At 42.6% G+C, this 17,055-nt stretch overlaps 1 protein-coding gene across 1 annotated transcript in view; it reads right to left on the minus strand.

Moving 5' to 3' along the window:
* Positions 1 to 17,055, minus strand: part of LOC121626468 (glucosidase 2 subunit beta-like) — a 119,777-nt gene that overhangs the window by 65,153 nt on the left and 37,569 nt on the right. The window contains exons 9-10 of the mRNA XM_041965001.1: positions 16,892 to 16,978; positions 4,996 to 5,065 (exon numbers count right to left, since the gene is read on the minus strand). Coding sequence (XP_041820935.1) covers positions 4,996 to 5,065; positions 16,892 to 16,978 — 157 coding nt within the window. The remainder of the gene's footprint in view (positions 1 to 4,995; positions 5,066 to 16,891; positions 16,979 to 17,055) is intronic.

Here is a 17,055-nt window from a genome sequence, read left to right on the forward strand (position 1 = left end):
TCTGCTAGAGGGGATAATTGTTGTCTTCTATACACTCGCGCTAGCTGTAGGGACTCACCTGGAAAAGTACATGCAATATAGTGCCGGGAAATCAATTCTGTACAACAGCGCTAATTGGGCTCGCAGCAGAGAGTCAGGAAATGGCTGCAACTCACACCCATTTCTACAACCCAGAGAAGATGAAGAGCAGAAATTGAATGTGACATGCAAGACTGTGCACCATGTCTGCAAATAGAATACAGTTAGATTTATCTGCGTCTCACCTCAGCTTCAGATCAAATCCAAGTCTCTCCATTCAACACTGGACACACGGCGTGTTACATTTTATTCATAGTACATGGCCACCCTTTTAAATTTTTTAAACCACACATTCTATTTTGCTACAGTATGTTGAATATCAGATCTCCTGTGGTCAGAGAAAATCTTTACTCTTCTTACTTTAGGCAAGCAGCATAGTAATACAGGAGCTTATCTACCGGTGCCGAAAAACTGCTTCAAAGATACTGATTCATACATGTTAGTCCAACAATCCTTGGATTTCCCTGTAGCCCTTCATAGCACGGTAAAAACTCTTATCAGCTCGCAACACCTTGGATTTTTTTTTTTTTTTTGCACACCCTCTAGTGATACTACCGTACCTAAGACAAGTATCCACAAGTCAACGTCTTACAAAACAGTGACAAAAAAGTGAATCCCCTATAAGCAGATAAAAGTGAAAAGATTTAATAAATACTTTTCAGTAGCAGGTAGATGAGCGCGAGTGTGGACATGATAATGCAAACAGGGCATGACTACAGCAAAGGCGATGTGACAATGAAGTCGTTCGGTAGGCTGAATGGTACATTTACATGCAGACTTTACGTGTAACCGCAGATTAAGGCATCAACATTGAGTAATACAGAGCTGCTATATATGTCCTCATTGCTGTTGTTTTTGATGCTGCGTTCACTTACCGAGTTGTATCAGGAGTAATGATATTAATGTGTGTTTGAGCTAAGTGCTAATGATATTTGCTTGTCTGTGTGTGACTGTTAGACCCGAAGGATGGAAAACATAGCTCAACATAAGTCTGCTGGTGTGTTTGTGTCACTGCCTCGTAAATGTACAGCATTCTGTGACTTGTTAATTATTACTTACAGTATATAAATATGTCTGCTGGGCTAGTGCCAATGCAATGCCGTAGTTTCAGTACCAGCATCTAAATTATACCTAACTACTTGAAGGAATATAAACAAGTTTCTCTACAAAACCCTTTTTTCGACTAACAAAAGAAGCCAGAGCTTTCAAGTGATAAATGTCCTGTGCAAGGACTTTCCCTGAATAAAATGCAGTCTAATGTGGAGAAAATCTGGATTTACACTATTTGATCAAAGAATAGGTAAACAAGATGATGCATCTGATGAGATGACATTTAATCCCCAGCTTTGAGTACAGTTTTTGATACTCACACCATGCACACCACACCAAATAAACTGTGTTTACCGACAACAGTTCCGCAAAGTGTTCCTGCGTCCATGTAGAAACATCCTTCATACAACCATGTGTTCACAAAGTGTTGAACCTCGCTCCATCCTCGCTTGTGAGCGACTGAGCCTTTCCAGGACGCTCCTTTCTTACCCAATCATGATACTATCACCTGTTACCAGTCAACCTGTTTACCTGTGGAATGAACCAAATGTTTTTGGAGCGTTCCACAACTTTCCCAGTCTTTTGTTCCTCCTGTCCCAACTTGCTTGAAACGTGAATAGAATAAGCAGATATTTACAAAAATCAATGCTGTTGATGAGGTCAAACATTAAATATATTGTCATGTTTTCTTTTAGCATCCCAGCTTTTTGGAACCAGGGTTGTACCGACTACTAGAGCAAGTAGCACAGTGGTATTTCATGAATCCAAATGCTCCAATAATGCTTTGTAAGCAATGTACTGTATTTACATACTGTAAGACATGTATTGCATAACACACTTTGCTCTTTACATCGACAATCTGGCCTCACCAGAATAAATTTAAAGGTTCTTGAAGCCATGAAACAACCAAGAAATTGCCCGACACCCTTCATTTCCTGATTCTAAAGGAAAACCACTGACTTATTTGCTGGTGGCTGCCTTAGTGCATCCACTCTAGGCTGGCTTCTATGGTTGGGATTGTTTCTCTCCCTCTCTCTCTCTCTCTCTCTTTCAGACTCTGAATCAGCAGGTCCCTTCGGTAAACAAGGCAGAGTGATTGTTGGATTTGCATATTCCTGAATAAATCATATTGCATTTCTGCGATAAGCAGTGCACAACTGTTTGGTAGCTTTTCCTCCTCCTTTTTCTTCCTCCTCTCTGCTTTCTACACCATTCACGCATGCTGCCACGAATTAACCCTGATCACGAGGGACCATGGCAAGTGAGAAAGTGCTGCTCAAAATTCATGTTTTCGGCGGTAGGAAAAACCATGCCATTGGCCCCTGGTGGAGCCCAGACTGCCAACTACGTGGACGGTTAATCAGGCCTGATAATGATGCATGCCCATGTCCGCCACCAAGGACAAGGATGGCAGCCACGCTCAATGGTGGGAGATGGGGGTAGAAAGCCTGGGAGGAGAGGAGGTGGAGATTAAAGAGACTGAAGCTACAGAGAATTGAAATAGCCGAAGAGATGGAGGTGGAGAAGAGAAAGAGGGCGATAAGTAGTGGAAGAGGAGAGGAGAGGAGGAGGACTCCCAAAGATGAGTCTATGAAGGAGTGCAAAAGAAGTCTGATCTTCTGGATGAGGTTATTCGACGTGGGTGCAAATTAGTATTTTGTGTGTGTGTGTGTGTGTGTGTAAATGTGCGCAGCCAGGCAGGCATATGGACACGTGTGCATATTCACATCACTGTGTCTAATGGGGCTGGGGGATGCGCTTCTTAATGTGAACACATCTACACACTGTAGCCCCTTTTTAATTACAGCCCTGGCATGCTAAAGAAGCGACCAGGAGAAAAAAAAAAAATCCTCCATTAAAGCCACATGTAGGCCTCAGCCTTCTCCCCCTCATCAGTTCAGCTGATGACTGCTTTTTCTCCCTCTCCCCCTTATTCCCCTCACTTCCTTAGGAGAATTGGGCTGGTGGTATTTTGGCTGTGAAAAGGAAACCATCGGACGGCAGGGGCATGAATATTCCAAATGACTAATGTTGCACATGCTTATTTTTGACATATCTGGCTTCCGCAGGGAAATAAAACACTTCTAATGCAGGGGGACCATCTGTTATCTGTTGCTGGTGTTTCAGAGCAGGCGGGCTCAGTGTGCGCAGACACACACGCACACACACATACACTCGCCCGCGCTCACAAAAACACACACAGACACACAGGCGTACGCACGCAGGCAGACAGATCGACACATTCTCACACAGCGGGAGGCGTACGTAGACAGCGAGACACATGCGCACACACATGTACTAACAGCTGAATCCGTTGGGAGCACGCACAACAGACAGGCTCTAAACTCCTATACAAATTGAACACTCCTTTTTTTTTTTTTTTTTAATTCGCCGTGTTTGTCAAATGTGCTGTAAATCTCGAGCTGTAGGCTGACAGGGAATGCACACACTTTTTTATGCTAGCCATAAATACCTGGGCCTGTCTCCTCGCAGCAGCTGGAGCGGGATAATATGCTTGTGGTGTGAAGGGGGAATAAACTAGCTGCATCACCTTGAAAACAAAACACGAGACACACAAACAGCCTTCCACATCAGCCGCACATCTACGCTAGGTGCACACTTGGATTTGTTTGGAAGTATGGCCAAAGGAATAGATGTATGGTAAACAAAGCTCTCTTATGCATGGGTAATCTGTTTGCTGTTTTCAGACAATAACCAGGCTTCGAGGTATGCTTCCATTCGAGCAACAGATTATTTTGGACCGCTATATCTGTTGTAGAATTCCCTTTCCACTTGTGTGCCTGTACACTTCAACACCACAAACTGTGTTTTGAAAAAAGATTCCAGAGGATATCAAATGTTCCAATTAACTCCTAACTAGCTCCTGTGTAAATACACATCTTTTAATACCTAATACTACTAGATACTAATATCTTCCAAATGTTTTGCAGCTGGATTTTTTGACCGTTACTTGTACAAATGATTCGGTTCATCACAATATGAAACGGAGAAAAGGTATTTTGGATTTGTTTGGGACGTCTATGACAAATTATTGAAACAGACAAGCAAACTTAAAAATCAAATTGTCATCGATTTTCTGTAAAACAGCCAATCAAGGAGGAAACGTGAGGGATCAAATTCGGCTGGCGTCAGGCTGTTGCAAAATAGCTACGAAAACATCTCTGCTTGGGTGGATGTCAAACTGGTTGGTTATCCTGTAGCTTGTCTCCTCAGTCAAAGTAATTCACTGAACTCAAATGCTGGCCACTACCAGCGCTCCATCTGCGTCCTTGCTTTGTTTTGTTAATAATACATGAATATGAAAAAAAAAACATTTTTATTGTTGACTTTATTTCTAGTAATTCTATCGTCCTGCAAATTCAGAAGAGGCCTTTAGCAGCATGCTTGTGGCGCTCTATATTCACACCTTGCCATTTCATACCTCCCAAACAACACTATTATTTTTATGTGGCTGGACTATACGCTCCCTTAGGTGGGCCTTTTTTGCCATGCAGGCATGTGTGCTCCATCCTCGGCTTTTATTTAGCGAGAAGCACTGCAAATTCTCTAAACACAGTGCAATTACGCAAACATTTCACTTGATCCATTGTGGGAACACCTTGATAAAGTCATATGCAACTAGCATCAGGCGAGATAAACACGCAAACCTCTTGTGTTCAGGACATACTTTGGGCTTTATTAAAATTTGTGACACAATAAAAACATTGATTTAATCCCGGAAATGAACTCAGGCGTGCATTAATATCTGCACACGCTGGCCTGTAAAGTAGCTTTATGTGGAGGGATTTTATGTGGGGACCAAAAGAGCAGCAGGGGTAGAGAGGACAGTGAGGTTTAATAGCTTACCTCTGTCAGCTGCCTTTAAGTGATGATCTTCACCCGCAAGACTGCCTGGTGCACCCTGTGTGTCTTTGATCTACAAACACATAATGGAAGCAGAGAGGCACAGAAAACAAGGTCAAAGATCTATACACTTATAAGACCTTGGGTATCACCTGCATTAATGTATAAAGTGACAACAAAAGCATGTGTGTGTGTGTGCGTTTGACAGAGAAAGTGATTTTGAAAGATCACGTCTGCTCAAGTCCATGACTCTAATATGCACCTCCCAGCAGACACTGAAGACACTGTGCGCTTGATGTTGCAAAATACAAGGTTCCTTTCTGTGCTCTAGGAGGCTCCCACGAGTCTTTGCAAGACAGTTTAATGATGAAAGACAACATGCCTGGATGCTAGTGTTCTGTTTTAGGTCGCAGGGGAAAAACAGGCAGCCAAAACAATTTTAGGTCTTTAATTTTCTTTTTAAGATGCCACATTCATTGAGAAAGCTCCGAGTCACAATGTGGATTCTCACCTTGTGGAAAGCTTCAAGGAGACCCTTCCTAGAGTAAATATAGCTGATTGCTAAGCTGTGGTAGTAAAATATTGATATACTGAAGATCAAAATATTGATGTTTATCTCTAGCTGGGAATCTACCTGAGGTTAGAAAAATGTGTGTTGTTACAATTGTGCTGTCTTCTGTTGTTGATGCTTGTAGCATTCTCTAATATGAAATTAAAAAGGATGATAACGTGCAAAGCATCAGTTCTTTGCAGAGCGTTCCTGCTGCTGAGGAGGACTACATATGACAAGAGTCCCACATATGGGGCAGAGGAAATATGGGTCTGATTTGAAGACTTGACGCACGCTAATGTTTTTTTTCCTTCACCAGAAAACCAGACTGTAAACTCAACTGTGCAAGTGAGAGACGTCACCAAATGCAAAGTGACTCACCACCTCTGAGGAGAACAAAAACCTGCTTCAGATCACTGTGACATCGCATGCGGTATCCGCGGATCAGAATGTTTTGACAAACTGGACTGAAAACAAAAACGATAAAATAAAATAAATAAATAAAGCAGGTCGCTAAGTTACTGTGTTGGAAAAATCTTTTAAAATAATAATCCATAAACGTTGTTCCCATGAAGCCTTGTCAGCTTGGGTTTAACATCTGAAAGGGAATATCTACTGATTCCAAAATCAGTCTATTGATCAGAGCTCTGTGTTGTTGATAGTTATAGTAATTTGGTCTGCCCTAAAAGGAAAGCACTGAGACGGCAGTTCAAATCTGTCTTTTCTCATTAAATACAAATAGAAAATAGAAAACAAGCACTTCAACATTTTAAGATTCCCCACAGTCCATTCACCCACTGCTCCATCGTTGCTTTCCCCTCATGCCAGTAGACGATGCACGCTATCCAAAAATATAAACTTAGCAAACATGAGTGACAAGCTGCACATGGCAAATACAAGACAATTAAGTGGACACACAAACAAACAAAAAACAAACAAACAGAAACATTAAAAAGATTCAGAGCTAGTTCGCGGACTGCCGTAGCTTGCGAGCTAACCGCTAACTCGCTAGCTGGCAGTGCTGGGAAGCTCTAGTCAATAGGTGCTGGCGCTTCTCTCTGGTTTCTCGCAACTGTTCTGTTTACTTTCCTCTGGCATTTTGTTCGCTATTTCACATCACGTTGTTCAAAAAAAGGTTACTGAAGGGGTGAATAAAGCCCTCCGAGCAAAGCAGCCTGCTAATGGTGAGCTAGCAACACACATTTGCTCAACATCGTCAACTGGACTATGAGCTCGCACAATTTATTCAAAAGCTGTATTTGTAGCATCGACTCCTGTCACATAGTGGTCTGCAAAACATTGCTCTTTTGTTGAACAGCTAATACTCCAAAAGAGGGACATTCGTGCTGATTAATTTCGATTCTTCAAGTGGATCCTCTGATTGTGGCACGTCCTTTATAATTAACTGATTTTGCGGCAGAATTTCATTATTTTAAATCCTGTAGTGACCATATCGTTATGCATGCATATGCACATGCAAAAATGACTAAACAATCCATTTCTTCTGGACATGAATGCAGACTAACAACTTACACAGCAACTGAAAAGCTGAAGGATATGTCCAGGTATGCTTGAGTCTTTTTAAATTATTTGATATGAAATACACAGGCCATTCTTTGGCTAACAATAGTTCAGATCTGCTATAAAAGTAGTGGCACCCTCATGACAACAGTCAATGCTCACTTCACCACAATGGCCTCAGCAAGTCTCCTGCACGTACTGTTGCACTGTGAGAGGCAGAAATAATGGAAGCATCACTTCAAGCTCAGTCCTCTCAGTCTCCCTACCTGTCTTTTTCATGTCCGCATCATTCTCCAGTTCTTGTTTGTGTCTGAGAACGAGACGCCGGCAGAGTAAAGCCTTCAAGCGGCCACATACACCGCTTCAAGAAATCAGCCAGCACACGAAAACAGAGGCTCGCTCTTGAAAACTGTCTGCCTTTGAAGGATCTTTATTCTCCATTCCCCTGCTGCCGGAGATGTGTGTAACGGCTTAGACATACAATGGGCGAACTGTGGGTATTTGTCCACCGAGAGCCAGGCCCACCGAATGAAAAGAGGGGCACACATACCCAGAAAGCGCCTAATTAATTGACAAGCAGATATTTCAGAATTTATAATCATCAAACAGACTTAATTTTGTTCCCCCACCACCATCCTCGCCAACCCATCTTCCCAGGCGACTTACTTAAGAGACTTATCTTATAAATACAGCCCTAATCAAAATAAATGACTAAAAGCTCTAAGGGAGTTGAAGGCTATACACATTTACATCAGAGGAACTGATGCAATTTAAATAGCCGCCTGTGCACCGACTTAAGGTTCAAATAATCACAGAGAATCCCAACTTATGTAATACTTTCAGTGGTTTTTGTGTGTTGTTGCTCAGTTTGGCAGACCTATATTCATAACAGCCAAGTAGGAGAGACATGGCCTCCTTCTAAGTGTGCGTTATACTGAATTCCCTCAGCAGCATGCTCAGTTGGGTGAGTGTGTCATATTTTACAGAATACTATTAATAATTAATGTGTCACATGCTTTTTGTCTGTTTGAATGCACTTAACACATGTGCTATCTGCATTTGTGTGCATCTGTGTGCTATACATGACTATCTACACGTGTGCTGCTCCACATTCTCCGCCCTGTGGTGCTCTGGGTAGACGTTTCTTGCAGGATGTAGCAGCCTCGGTTATAGCCGGTCAGCGATGTGTAGCTAAGGTAGGAGACGTAAAGATGGATGGACTTTTGCCACAAGCCAAAGTTTTGATGGATATGTTACTGCCACAAAGCCCAGTACGACAGATTGCACTGTGAAGCCATATCTCTCCGTGTCCGACGGCTCTCTGTTAAATCAAACAGAAGCTGCTACAGCAATTTAACTCAGGTTTCAGCTGCACCAAAGTCAAATTTTGGGTCTGTGCTGGGACTGCAGTGTTCACGGCACGACTGGCATCTCTGCAGAGGCAGAGTTTAATGGTAAATGTGGCGGCATCACAATGTTTGCAGAGCTCCCAGAATCTCCTCTGCCTCGTGACACTGTTGCTAATGCAAACTGAACTTGAGTGTGACATTTGCGGAGGCCTCTGCGGAGGTTGGACAGGAGTGCAGAGTGAAGGGTTGATGCGGACCCTGCGCAGACCTTTTGTAGAGCTCCGCACACACCGCACCGAGGACGTTCCCACACTTGTCGGTGAGATGGGTTGTTTTTCAGTGCCTTCCGAAGCAACCCCTTATGACCACGTCAAGAATGAGTCGTGAGCATTTTCTTACCTGCCAACTGAGCTCCGCAACTAAAGTTACTTGGTTATGTTTGGACAAAGACAGTGCCTTGCATGTCAAAGTGCTCCAAAGTTGAATTCTCCATGAAATCACAGCACAAGTCCACTTCAGCTCAACAAGTGATACACGGATCACAGCGATTCAACTGAAATGAACTGACTGCTGTCCAAAATACTGCTATTATAAATGCTGGTGCGACCAATAGCTAATAGTGAAGGCGCACTGGAAGCCATTAAATCAAGCAACACCATCTCTGCCACTTCTTGCTTGTCGTTGTGGATGCGTTGATGCTTGCAAGACGGCGAGTATTGCAAAAATAAGCAAACTACATTGTTGTTGAGCCATGCAGGGGCAAAGGTGGCAAGCAGCACTTTGTTCTTTGTTAACATGCGTAATTTCAGTGAGGACAGTCTATCCACACAAATCCTAGATAGCATGAACACAAATGAATGCTAATGCATGCTTTGTTTGGGTCATATGAACAATAATGCAGACAAAAAAAGCATCACAGCATATGGACCAGTCAGTATTCAACAGCAAGTGCATAACAATGCTAAATACAGTTATAGGTACATGCCATTACCTCTAATATAACAGACCAATCATGCAGTATTTTAACATTTTAATGAAAATTGCGAAAAAAAAAAAAAAAAATTGTGCAGTTCTTCCATTCTGTTAAAGTTGGCCATGTTTGAGGATCTGGTGCTGGCAGCAGTTAAGAGCAGATCAAGGCGGCACAGACAGTGTGTGGCGATGTAACTGTGCATATGTGCCTGAGAGACGGCGTGTGCGCTCTGCGAGAGGTAAAATAATGACAGGCGAGAACGGATGGCTGGTGACGCCGCGGCGAGGAAAGCGCCTCGCATTTTGGGCCTCAGGCTGGGCAGCTGTGAGAAACTTCTTCTCTGTTATCCCCCCTTCCCCCCCTCCCACTCCTCTTTCCCCCCCTCTGTGGCACTGTTTAAACAGAGGACAAAGACGCCCCGAGTGGCTTTCCTTTTTCCGATCCCATACATGGCTGCTGGCACTTTCCTCTTCTGTATCTCCTGCTCACAGCCAGAAGAGCGACGGAGTGAGTCATGGTGGTTTTAACAAGGGAATCTTTTGATTAATTTTAATGGCACTTCCTAACAAAATCTTCTTCCACTAGCAGAAGTTTCCTGTCTATTATGACATGTTATCATGTTTTACTCTCTCACATGAGTTGAGATTATGTTGAGACTGAAAACGATTACAGTGGTGACATTTAACACCTTTACGGAATAAGAAACATGTTTAGATTTCACAAAGAACTGATACAGTAAAAAGGCTCTCTGTGATGAATACGCCATTTTTAAAAGTTTGAGGGTATTTGTTTGTGCGTGAGCGAGAGGGAGACGAGTATGACGCCGGTTGCCTTAGCAGCATACTTGACTTTGAAAACTACAGTCAGCGATAAATTCTTGGACATATGGCAGATTTATGTGTGACTAAGTTTGATGAAAACACAAGAATTTATGAAAATGAGGGACACAAACACACACACACGCACAAACACATAGCATCTTTTATACATCGCTGGCACCCTCTGCTGCATCCTGGGACACCAGTTCAGACAAGAGCGAGAGCCAATTAAAGTTCTTTAATCTAGGAAAACGACTGCATTTCTCTTTATGTATGTGCGCGTGTTGGATGGCTATCAACGGAGAGGAAAAATGGCAGCTTGCGTGTCGCCGTCACACTTTCAGGTCATGCCAGTTGGCTTCCCCAACGTGTGACAGCGGTGAGATCCAGACAGAGCAGGAACAAGAAAAAGAGCAGAAGGGGAGAACATGGCAGCCGAGGACTACCACTTCTACATCAAACGAATGTTGTCACAACAGAGCGACTGAGCCGCCCCTGTTAACTGTGACACCATTCAGCTGCTCGTCACACTGAGCAAGGCAAGGTGGAAACCTACTGTAAGTCAAGCAAGCACACTGTTTATTAAATAAGAGAGCAGGAGAGAAGGGAGAGAGCTGTGATGCGGCGGCGGCGGCAAAGTGAGCATACTGTAGTGTTGTCAAATCTTCGTAAGTAGCATGGAAAGGCAGCATTTTCTCATCCCTCCATGAAATTGAATGCTGGGGAGGGAAATGAAGTGTGCCTTCCAATAACAGTAAAGGCAATCATTGAAGCTTGCACTTGAGAAATATGATATTGAGAGGCTGGCGCTGAAGTTTGAGTAGTGCTGAAAGAAACAACAAAAGTGATTATTTAGTGGTATTATTTTATGGTTGATGCAGCATATTTCTATAATGCGACACCGAGAGAAGGCTGAGGTCAGCTTAAAAGGTAAAGGCAGATGGAATTGTTCTGTATCCTGAAAAGTGAGAGATTTTTAAAGTCCCTTGAAAGAATGGCACTCCTTTTGCAAAGATAATTTAATAATTCACTCATTAGTGTAAACATCAAAGTTGGCAAAAGAGACACAGTTAAGTTTCTGTGTGATCTTAAAAGCGTGTATCATATCATTAAGTGGTATAAATGTTGCAGTCTGTGCAAAACCAGATTTGTATCCATATGTTGGCATTTTAGCTAACAGTATCAGATGGATCGGCAGAAGTTTTGCAGTCATACTAAAATTTAAAGAAACAGCTAAATGATCAGCAGCCAGACTCTCGCCTGTAAGAACTGTTGTCTGTGACAGAAGGAAAACGGGAGGGGAAAAAGGAGTAGGAGTGTCAGGAAGACAAACCAAGAAGAAAGGCTGTCTCCTAGCGGGCGCCAGCGTACGGTCCTGTCAGTCGTCATCGCGTGCCACTCTCGCTGCTCGACACAGTGAAACTGAAGCAATGTACCCCATGAAATATTTACCAAAGTTGTCTTTGCTTAAAAAGAAGGGGAGAGCAAGGGGGAGGCAAAAAATGTGCTGCGATGTGATAGATGGAGAGTCCCCCAAATGCTCTTGATGTCAGGTTTGCTTAGGCCTCTTTACAAAGGGTGGAGGGGGGGCACAGGGAGACCAGCAGGGGGTCCATTAAATGTTCACACAAATGTACCCCTAACAGCGCGCCAGTCTCCAGAGCGAAAGCCCCCGATCTCTAGAAACACTCTGCTAATTCTGCTGCACTCTCTAAATATCCGAAGCATGCTTTCGCTAGGACCGCTGACGCTGCTGGTTCTCTCTTTCGAAGACAATTCCTTATTTTCATTGTTGATGCTTGCGGTGAAGGTAGCATATTATCAGCACGCTCGCCCTTAGTGTTGTTATTGTGGGTAAATTACAGAGAGTGAATTTGTTGCTTTCAACCAGGTCGCACTTTGACATTTGAAACTACTGTGTATTTATTGCCATTCTAACCAATGAGATCTATTTGCAAATACCAGCCTAAACCAGCTTTGAACACTGAGGCAAAGCGTGGTGATCTATAATGTTTATGTGCTGAGGGAGAAGTGGGATGCCACAAATGTAAAGAATGAAGAAGAAGAAGAAGAAGAAGATGAAGAAGAAGAAGATGATGATGATGATGATGGTGATGATAATGATGATGATGATGATGGAGAAGAAGACAAAGATGATAAAGAAAAAGAAAAAAAAAAGTTGATGTGAAGATGAAGACGAAGATGATGATGATGCAGGAGAAGAGGACAGCGATGATTATGAAGAAAATGAAGATGATGATGAAGAAGATGAGGATGAGGATGAAGATGAAGAAGATGATGACGTGATGATGATGATGGTGATGATGATGATGACGATGATCATGATGATGTGATGATGATGATGAAGGAGAAGAAGACAATGATGATGATGAAGATGAATATGAATATGAATATGAAAAGAAGATGATGATGATGAGAAGGAAAAAAAAGAAGAAGAAGGTGATGATGGAGAAGAAAAAAAAGAAGAAGAAGAAGATGATGAAGTTGAAGAAGATAATGATGACGATGATGATGATGATGATGATGATGACGATGATGATGATGATGATGATAAACTAAGTCCTGCAGTAATCTGGCAACCCTTTGACAAGGCAAGCGAGGGCAGGTTACAGTCATATGAAATTAGAGAAAAGACTGAATAATTAGCTCCTAATTAGGCTGCAACACAGATGAGGTGATTCATTAGCAATCTAGCATTGCTTCTGAAACAGAAAACACTGTCATGGCCATTGCATTTCTGATGGCCTCTGTTGCCGGGAAGAAGTCTGTAATGAAAGGGTGGAATGAAAAAAACGCCATTAAGGCTTCAACATAAGACAATCAGACCAAGTCCTTTGTATCTGTGCAAAAAGGTCAAATCTGTCACCCATCTTAATGCAGCACGCTCTGTAAGACACTCATTTCCTGATCAGGTGTTGAGATTTAGACGTCGCAAGAAAATGAATGGCGTGAGTGAACTGAGCATATGGCTGGAATGGATGTGACAGAGATGCTTGATCAGGCAGTGAAGAGGTATGAAACTGAACTGCTTACGAGCGGTTGACGACCTCTTGAGAATCTAAGTGTCACACTCATGGTTAAGTGGCACGTAGCAGCTGACACGTCTCCTAGAGTAAACAGAAGCAAAGCTTAAGATTGCTTGATGATAAATGGTTATCACTTATCAGCACTTTTCACAAGCTGGTCTGTAGACGTGCTGCATGCGATGATGAATAAATCAGCTCCGTCACGCCAGCGGAAATCCGTTAACATAAAAAATTTATAATATCCTAAAATCCAATAAGCCTTCACTTTTCACACAGAGATGATAAAATATCCACAGAAGGAAGAAAATACAAGATGCACACAACAAACAATGGCAAAAGTAAGCAACAGTAGAGTAAAAAGTACCCTGTACTGCATCATCTACTGTACCCAAGAACTCCATGTGCAGCGGACAACAACCAGCCTATCCTCATTTAGTAACACAAGAAAGAGCTTTTGTGTGCCGCAACTGCTCATCTTCACTGTGCAATCACAGCTAAAATGATGCTATGAAGTTAAAATAAAATTCCATCAGCAGAGGACTGTAGAAAGGCAAAACATACTTCATCTTCAAACATCTGGAGGGTCACAGAAACTGAGCATCTACGTACCTCTAGGGTCGCGTTTGGACATCTCGGTCAAGACTTCCAGTGCCTACGATCTTGAAATGAGACTGGATAATAGTTAAAGGTAAAGATGGGATTGAATGAAAAGAGAGCTATTTCAGAGGCTATTCAAACGCAGAGTTACTTATATTCTGACCTTTATGTTTGACCCGAGGAACACGACTACGCGACTACTGAGTGGAAAGTGATGAAGAATAAACATATGCACTAAAAGCTGCTTTATCGTGAGTCTTAAAGGGCCAATCAACATTCTTTGAAGCACTTTGGACATCCATCCGTCTTACAGAGTAGATATATTTCTGTTTCCCGGTCAGTTCTGACCTGGGGAACAACCTTACAGACCAAGGTCTAAGGCTTCGTATTGAATCTCAATGCTTTTGAGCTCTTTTTGGCTTCTTTCTTTTATCATGTGTTCCCTGATCTTCTAAGCAAGGTTAACTTGCAAGGTTATTTAACATTAATGCATTGAGCTAGTTGGCATATTTCAAAATAAATAAAAAAGGTCTATATTCTCCAATCTAAGGTATAAAAAAATATTGTCTTATATTGGCAACAATCTAGAAATCTAGAAAGGTCATACTTTCATTGTGGATGATTTGGCATTTTATTTTAAAAGACTTCCTTGGCTAGGTCAGACAAGGCTGCAATACAGTAATTAACCCTGCTAGCAATGAAAGTATCTACCTGGCATTACTTCTGCAGTCATTCTCAGATGGTGAGAAAACAAAAGAGGCTGTTTTGGGTATATTTCTAACGTGGACATCGAAATTCAGACCAGTGCTGCTGCTGCTAACAGCAATAGCGCAAATAAAATCATTCCGTTTCAAGTCCAAATGTATTTCAGTGGTGTCTTCATGTAAAGACAGGGGACAGGAGTTTGCCTTATAATTTATATTCCATGATGGAGCTACACTAAGAGAAGGCGGGCGGATGGTGAAATCTAATCTGAAGCCCAATGTTTTTTGTCTATGGAAATGACGAGCTTCTTATCGGCAGAGTGGGTTATTTGAGCAGATCCTCGCTGTGGCTTAGCGATGGGACTCAATCACTGCTGCCCAGCGATACGCCTCACTTTCATCCTCTCCCTCTCTCATCTTTTTATCTGGAGGAGCGGAAATGAAAGGATGGTATCTCGCACTCGCCGCGTCCTCAGTGCAGGAGACGGGGAGAGGCGCGGACATTTTCTTTTAGGCTTGGCTGTCAGATGAAAACGTGGTTTATAAACCTGCGCTCGGACAGAAATGTGTCGGCAGTTTAGGGGCTCTAAATTAACACAGACTGAAGAAAGGAAGGTATTATGAGGTTTATTTGTGTTGTGGCTGTCAAGATAGGATAGAACCATGAGATAAATCAAATCACACTCTGCTAACTAGCAGAACACCACTGCGTCAAGTCACCACTAACTCTGGAGTAATCAAGCTTCTGCACGTCATTGTTGAAGGAACACGATTTTTCCTCATTTTGTGCTTATCGCCTTGGTTTTCTCTCGTCTCTGCGTTGTTCCTGGAGGTTATTGCACACAGTCAGTGAAGATACAAGTGCTTTAGTTTTCTATGTACATCTATGTAGCCATTGTTAGAAAGTCGTTTTTATCAGCCGGTGGGACAGTTTTGGTTAGGGACCAAAGTAAAATGGCACAAAGAGGGAAAGATTTCAATCTACTATAGGTTAATGAAGGAAGGGACCGATGATGCATAACCGCAGCATCTATGTAGTCAATTCATTTCAGTGGAGTTGATGCAATCACTGGTTTCACACACAAAGGCGTGTAAGCGAACTTGCCCGGTAACTTTTGAATTTTGGCATGCAAATCCCCACTGTTCTACAAAACTGCCAGCTGTTGTATTAGCTGTGTCAACAGCTACAGCCATTCCAGTGGCTCTGTGAGGTTGTATTTCACAGGACACAGTGGTATTTTAAGCTGAATGTAAAATTAGCTTAATGTGTTAGCATTAGTTTTGCAGGTATAAATTAATCTTCTGACCAATGATGCTGCTGGATGAGGAGAAATTCCACTCAGTGCCACACATATCCACCTCATGGTGGCGCAAGAGGAGGGACCACGAATGTCTGTACCAAACAGCATGGCATTCCATCCCATAGTTGTTGAGACATTTCAGTCTGGAGCAAAGTGGCGGACTGACGGATCCGACAGACTGACACTGGTGTCTGTAGAAACAGGCCGCTAGCATTGCTAAACACACATTCACATTAGTACAATTAAAAACAGTGACACGAATGTTTACCGATGACAGTGAGTCGCAAAGAGTATCAAGTAGTCACTACTGAGGGTGTTTTCACACCTTTTTAGTCCAGTTTAATCAGAGTCTGCTTCGTCCTCCCTCTTGGTGCGAGAAGCTTGACAGGAGGTGGTCTCTGTCCAGTCCCAAATGAACTCTGGAGCGGCTCGTCCGTTATGGGAATGTGAGCCGACCCAAGTTAGTTTGAGCTAAACGTCTGTACAGTATATCAAGACCCTTCCTCTAAGTGCATTCGACATTCTGTTGGTGTAGTTTTAACTCGTATGTTGCTCAGATAATTACCGCAGTTATGAGCAAACGCAACTGTGCCGGTGCTCCATGTTAGACTGCAAAGCAATGTTTCTCTCACAGATGTGGGTATGCACCAGTCCAGCACACAGGACATTCTTCCTGTATTTACACTCTTGCTCAAGCATTGGTGAACGTTCTCACGTGGTAGTGATGCATTTTGGTTCGCTTGGATTTGTCTTTGTGTGAAAAGAAACCGAATAAAGCTGGAAAAGGGTCCAAGTTTAGAAAAATTATAAACTGATTCAGACCAGAGCAAACACACTTCAGGTGTGTGAAAACGCCCTGAATGTCACTAAGGTTCCTGCACCACCTATTTCACGAGGACAAGTCAATGAATTTTTCTGTGCTAATTTCTGGTGTAACTGGGAACTAATCTGAGAAAAAAGGAATGATGGAGTGAAAGACGAGTGGAGCAAGAAGAAATGAAAGAAAAGAGAAAAGGAAATAAAGAGTGGCAGGGCTCACCTTGACACTGTCTCCTTTTGTCAGGATGTCCCAGAGTGTGTGTTGAAACTTGGTGAGATCCATCTGATGGCCTCCTCCCAACAAACCCTGGGTGGTAAGAGGTGAGAGTCATTTTCAAATTTTTTATTATTATTATACACTTTTTATTTAAAGTACGATCAATA

Source organism: Chelmon rostratus, chromosome 23 (assembly GCF_017976325.1).
Source record: "Chelmon rostratus isolate fCheRos1 chromosome 23, fCheRos1.pri, whole genome shotgun sequence".
NCBI lineage: Eukaryota > Metazoa > Chordata > Actinopteri > Chaetodontiformes > Chaetodontidae > Chelmon > Chelmon rostratus.